The sequence below is a fragment of the Sinocyclocheilus grahami genome, unplaced genomic scaffold (assembly GCF_001515645.1).
Source record: "Sinocyclocheilus grahami isolate Dianchi unplaced genomic scaffold, SAMN03320097.WGS_v1.1 scaffold43.1, whole genome shotgun sequence".
NCBI lineage: Eukaryota > Metazoa > Chordata > Actinopteri > Cypriniformes > Cyprinidae > Sinocyclocheilus > Sinocyclocheilus grahami.
This window is the reverse complement of record NW_015505222.1, coordinates 78,867-85,548: the sequence shown is the minus strand read 5'-3', so window position 1 is coordinate 85,548 and position 6,682 is coordinate 78,867. Positions and strand designations below refer to the sequence as shown.

Genomic DNA, 6,682 nt, shown 5'->3' with positions numbered 1-6,682 from the left:
CAGTGAAAGAACACACACTAAATGCGCACAGACTAGTCACGCTCTGTAGGGATGTTTTGAATGGTTTTTGCAAAATACTCGATAATGTCAAATCGCACATCGTTAAAACCACAATGACGATATTATCGCAGACGATATATATCGCACACCCCTAGTTGGAGGGCAATAATCCAAAGGGTACAATGTTATGTTTTAGACTTTAAGATAATCTATAGTAATTGTAAACATTATAACAGTTTCTGTTCAGGTAGATGAGCTGGTTTGGTCTGTAGGTCATGACTGAAGATGTGAGCTGCCGCTTTCAGAGTAAACTAGTGATGGAAATTAAACCAGCAGGTTGTGAATTATTAGAATACAAAGTAGCTGTAGATCACACCGTTCTTTCCACAACCTGAATGATTTTACTCGTTTGTAGTTTTGTACTTAACTGATCACCTGAGCGTTTATTCATGCAGTTCCTTTAATGCACCGGAGTTAGTGATGCCGTGCTTTTAAAAGCTGTGGTGGATATTTTTCTGCCTAAGAGAAAAGGTCTTGTTGAAACACTAACATGTGTGGTTTTCTTTAATTCCAGGTGAAGGAACTCTTTAAAGAGCTGAATGTCAAGTGTAATGCCATAGAGCTGGACCTGATGGGTAAGAGCACAATAGCTATTTTGCATATTAAGTGACTTTTATAATAATTCCTTTCTTTGGAGTGAAATGAGAGACACGGAGGAAGTGCCAGTCACTGCTCTTTGTATTCTTCAGCTGATGGAAGTAGTAGCAGATTCACGTCTGAAATAATGCATGTGAAACACTTTATTACATTTTTAGGTGAAATAAGATCTTAAATGCGTTTCATTTCTATTTTAAGGTACTTAAGATTAATATAAACTCAAGTATGGTTTTCACCATCAAAATAGTTGGTGTGGTATTAAACAAAATTCAAAACAAGTGTTTTTCTTTTTTCTAAAAATAAAGTTTTAGCATTTTAAAGGGAAAAACAAAACCAACAAAGTTTTTTGCTATGTGAAATAAATGCATTTTCTCTAGTAGTCTCAGGCTTTGCACACTATTGTGTTTTAATTTGTTTATCTTCACCAGCAAGTGGGCCCAATTATAATACTGGCGAGTCTAAATATTTTGTCAGTGATGGGTGCTATCTACAGAAACTGGTTCTGAGATTACAGCTGACTAGTTGTTGACTACATAAGTACTCAAACCAGATGTTTACTACATTTGTTTTGCTGAACATGAAATTGCATAACATGCGTTTTTACATGAAGTTCTTCCTGATATGCAAGGTTACCGATTATGCAGGTTATCTGTATGTGTTTCCACTTCAGCTAATATTATGTAATGTTCATGTTTAAGGTTATTGAACTTTTACTGCTTCATTGACGGAGTTGAGCTGAAGTACTCTTGCATGTGTTCTCTGAACATTGTGCTGAATCTCTTAAGTTAATGTTTAAGTGTTGGCCGTGACGGACGACCTGCTGAGTCACTCCAGCTCCAGAGTTACTAATGTCTAAAAATAATCTTCCTCTTCTTGCTTTCATTGACTCATCCGCACCCTCCTCCATGTCTCATTCACATCTCATGCTCTCTTTATCTCGCTGTCCATGCGCAGCTGTTCATCTCATGTTCGTAGCATGACCCTGATAATGGATTCTTTGGCGAACCGCTCTAAACCTGATTAGCTGCTGTGTTTTTCTCTCTGTGTTTGGAGCCAAACATCGCTTTCAGAAGCAGACGAGCAGTGCCAGATCCGAACCTGATTCGATTATTGGAGAGCTGCCCGTGTGGTGTAGATGTGAAACGTGAGCGGTGAGGTCCTGACTGATCATGTCTGATGTGTTTCAGAGGACGGAGCCAACTACCAGGACTTGCTGCATGAGATGACGGGGCAGAAAACCGTCCCCAACGTCTTCATCAACAAGAAACACATCGGAGGCTGTGACAAAACCATGAAGGTGATGATTTTTCTGACTGATCTGTGCATGTGTAAGACAATGTTTCCCGCCGGGTCTCACTGGCCAGACTTTTGAGTGTTTTCGTAATTGCTGGGCTTTATCATGTGCGTGCCAAAGACCACCAGAGAAATTAGTTGGTCGTAGACTTTCCCTCTTTTGTTAATTATTAGCAGACATAATGTCATTTCCAAAAGCAAACGGTGTTTTCACTCTTCATTCATTTTTCTCCTAGATTTGATGGTGTGAATCTCTGCAACTTTAGTTATCGAATGAAGAATAACCAAGTGACCTATTGCATTTGCTAAAGTGTAATTTCATGCATGCTGTTCCAACACGGTTTACTAAAAACCAGTGGTTTTCCATTCTGAGGCAGTTCTTGCTTCAGTTCACTGTCAAGGGGATCTAACTGTCTGGATATCTTGACCTTGGTAACTTTTAAATTGGTTGACCTTGGTAACTTTTAAATTGTCAGACACGATTCCAGAAATAATTAAAAGCAACTTCTCGCAGTATTTTAGCTTGTTGATGGCACCAATGATGCTCCAAATGCATTAAAACGTGCCATTCTGTGACACCGATGCATGCATTGAGGTTCATTTTTAAGGACTTTTTTTTTTTCTACTGTAAACTAATGCACCTGTTCATTTGTTGAGTTTTTGTTAGTTACCCTAGATGCGTTTACACACATGTATTTTGTTTAATGCAAGACATGAATGCATTTAACCTGCAATTACAAATGCATAAATAATGTTTTGATATATTAAACATAAAGCGTTGAATACTGATATTTGAAATGATTTAAAACATGAAAAGAAAGATAAAGGTGAAATGAAAGCCGCCAGCAGGTGGCAGCAAAGCACTGTTAATAAGTGAGTCGTTGCGATTGAACCGAATCATTTAAACGAGTGATTCATTCAGGAACGAAACACCGTCATGTTGCTCAGAGACACAAAACAGCGCTGTGGCTGTATTCGGGATGATCTTTGTTAGCGAAATAGAGCAAAAACAAGCAATATGGTGTCTAAAACGTACGTCTCTTAATTAACTTGTTTATTGAATTCAATGTCACATTTGTAATCATGGTAATTTTTGGAGAAAAACGGCACTCTTCGTGTGAAATTGAGTAACTATATGAAGTGGTATACATTTTCTGCCGTCATGTCTTGAATTTGTGATCATTCTAAATGCATTTTAATACTGAATCATGCAGTGAAAGAACACACACTAAATGCGCACAGACTAGTCACGCTCTGTAGGGATGTTTTGAATGGTTTTTGCAAAATACTCGATAATGTCAAATCGCACATCGTTAAAACCACAATGACGATATTATCGCAGACGATATATATCGCACACCCCTAGTTGGAGGGCAATAATCCAAAGGGTACAATGTTATGTTTTAGACTTTAAGATAATCTATAGTAATTGTAAACATTATAACAGTTTCTGTTCAGGTAGATGAGCTGGTTTGGTCTGTAGGTCATGACTGAAGATGTGAGCTGCCGCTTTCAGAGTAAACTAGTGATGGAAATTAAACCAGCAGGTTGTGAATTATTAGAATACAAAGTAGCTGTAGATCACACCGTTCTTTCCACAACCTGAATGATTTTACTCGTTTGTAGTTTTGTACTTAACTGATCACCTGAGCGTTTATTCATGCAGTTCCTTTAATGCACCGGAGTTAGTGATGCCGTGCTTTTAAAAAGCTGTGGTGGATATTTTTCTGCCTAAGAGAAAAGGTCTTGTTGAAACACTAACATGTGTGGTTTTCTTTAATTCCAGGTGAAGGAACTCTTTAAAGAGCTGAATGTCAAGTGTAATGCCATAGAGCTGGACCTGATGGGTAAGAGCACAATAGCTATTTTGCATATTAAGTGACTTTTATAATAATTCCTTTCTTTGGAGTGAAATGAGAGACACGGAGGAAGTGCCAGTCACTGCTCTTTGTATTCTTCAGCTGATGGAAGTAGTAGCAGATTCACGTCTGAAATAATGCATGTGAAACACTTTATTACATTTTTAGGTGAAATAAGATCTTAAATGCGTTTCATTTCTATTTTAAGGTACTTAAGATTAATATAAACTCAAGTATGGTTTTCACCATCAAAATAGTTGGTGTGGTATTAAACAAAATTCAAAACAAGTGTTTTTCTTTTTTCTAAAAATAAAGTTTTAGCATTTTAAAGGGAAAAACAAAACCAACAAAGTTTTTTGCTATGTGAAATAAATGCATTTTCTCTAGTAGTCTCAGGCTTTGCACACTATTGTGTTTTAATTTGTTTATCTTCACCAGCAAGTGGGCCCAATTATAATACTGGCGAGTCTAAATATTTTGTCAGTGATGGGTGCTATCTACAGAAACTGGTTCTGAGATTACAGCTGACTAGTTGTTGACTACATAAGTACTCAAACCAGATGTTTACTACATTTGTTTTGCTGAACATGAAATTGCATAACATGCGTTTTTACATGAAGTTCTTCCTGATATGCAAGGTTACCGATTATGCAGGTTATCTGTATGTGTTTCCACTTCAGCTAATATTATGTAATGTTCATGTTTAAGGTTATTGAACTTTTACTGCTTCATTGACGGAGTTGAGCTGAAGTACTCTTGCATGTGTTCTCTGAACATTGTGCTGAATCTCTTAAGTTAATGTTTAAGTGTTGGCCGTGACGGACGACCTGCTGAGTCACTCCAGCTCCAGAGTTACTAATGTCTAAAAATAATCTTCCTCTTCTTGCTTTCATTGACTCATCCGCACCCTCCTCCATGTCTCATTCACATCTCATGCTCTCTTTATCTCGCTGTCCATGCGCAGCTGTTCATCTCATGTTCGTAGCATGACCCTGATAATGGATTCTTTGGCGAACCGCTCTAAACCTGATTAGCTGCTGTGTTTTTCTCTCTGTGTTTGGAGCCAAACATCGCTTTCAGAAGCAGACGAGCAGTGCCAGATCCGAACCTGATTCGATTATTGGAGAGCTGCCCGTGTGGTGTAGATGTGAAACGTGAGCGGTGAGGTCCTGACTGATCATGTCTGATGTGTTTCAGAGGACGGAGCCAACTACCAGGACTTGCTGCATGAGATGACGGGGCAGAAAACCGTCCCCAACGTCTTCATCAACAAGAAACACATCGGAGGCTGTGACAAAACCATGAAGGTGATGATTTTTCTGACTGATCTGTGCATGTGTAAGACAATGTTTCCCGCCGGGTCTCACTGGCCAGACTTTTGAATGTTTTCGTAATTGCTGGGCTTTATCATGTGCGTGCCAAAGACCACCAGAGAAATTAGTTGGTCGTAGACTTTCCCCCTCTTGTTAATTATTAGCAGACATAATGTCATTTCCAAAAGCAAACGGTGTTTTACAGTTTTCACTCTTCATTCATTTTTCTCCTAGATTTGATGGTGTGAACCTCTGCAACTTTAGTTATCGAATGAAGAATAACCAAGTGACCTATTGCATTTGCTAAAGTGTAATTTCATGCATGCTGTTCCAACACGGTTTACTAAAAACCAGTGGTTTTCCATTCTGAGGCAGTTCTTGCTTCAGTTCACTGTCAAGGGGAGCTGATGGTCATGAGCGGATGCTTCAGTTAGTGAGCTTTCTGCTGCAAAAGCCTCACACACCCTTTCATTTTTTTTTTAAGAATAATTATAGGTTGTTAAAAGGTAATGAAAATGTTGCTGACTGTCACACATGTCTGCTAGAAGGTATTCTATCCTTTTTAATTTACGGAATTGCTCTCATCGCTGCTTCGGGGCAGGGCTTTCGGTTTCACTCTTTGAAATATCTCATGTCAGCATTTGATTTTTATTTCTGTGAATTTATAAATGGCAAACACAATTCTAGAGTCTTATAGATTTGTGAGTTGTGACTGGGAGTTGCCATAGACCTCCTGATTAAATATTAGAACTATATCAAGCTGCAAAGTGTTGTTTAAAATATATAAAATGTAATGCTTATAATTATATAAATAATACTTTTTCAGCCCTGCTAGCACGTCATTTTTGCTGTTGTGATGATTTGTTTTGGAGTTTGTTCTCAATTGGCATCTAACTGTCTGGATATCTTGACCTTGGTAACTTTTAAATTGGCAGACACGATTCCAGAAATAATTAAAAGCAACTTCTCGCAGTATTTTAGCTTGTTGATGGCACCAATGATGCTCCAAATGCATTAAAACGTGCCATTCTGTGACACAGATGCATGCATTGAGGTTCATTTTTAAGGACTTTTTTTTTTTCTACTGTAAACTAATGCACCTGTTCATTTGTTGAGTTTTTGTTAGTTACCCTATCAGAAGGCTGCTTTTGGTTTCTATATATGAAATGTCTGCTCATCAGTGCCTAATCACTATTGCATCTATCTGTAGAGTATAAAGCAGCTCTGTGGGAGAGACGTTTGGTAATCGAGCTGAATAATGCTCAAGCACCTCTTCACCATGCCTCTTATCAGCATCGTTTTTATGCTCCTGCTAATGATGGGTTTGTTGCCGTGGTAACAGGCACACAAAGATGGCGTCCTGCAGAAGCTGTTGGGTGAAGGCAGTGAGGTGTTCGACTATGATCTCATCGTCATTGGCGGTGGTTCTGGTGGTCTGGCGTGCTCAAAGGTGAGTTAAATTACACGGAGATCCTTCATTTATAATGCTGTTTAAATACTGTGTGTGTGTGTGTGTGTGTGTGTGTAGGGTGAATTCAGGTCAAGCGAGCCACTTTGTCA

General features: G+C 38.6%; 1 protein-coding gene across 1 annotated transcript in view; it reads left to right on the top strand.

The window, feature by feature from the left end:
* The first annotated feature begins 275 nt into the window (after positions 1-275).
* Positions 276-6,682, top strand: part of LOC107582333 (thioredoxin reductase 3-like) — a 15,564-nt gene continuing 9,157 nt past the window's right edge. Inside the window, exons 1-6 of the mRNA XM_016268130.1 lie at positions 276-287; positions 575-635; positions 1,845-1,954; positions 3,731-3,797; positions 5,007-5,116; positions 6,465-6,572. Of these exons, the coding sequence (XP_016123616.1) occupies positions 276-287; positions 575-635; positions 1,845-1,954; positions 3,731-3,797; positions 5,007-5,116; positions 6,465-6,572 (468 nt within the window). The remainder of the gene's footprint in view (positions 288-574; positions 636-1,844; positions 1,955-3,730; positions 3,798-5,006; positions 5,117-6,464; positions 6,573-6,682) is intronic.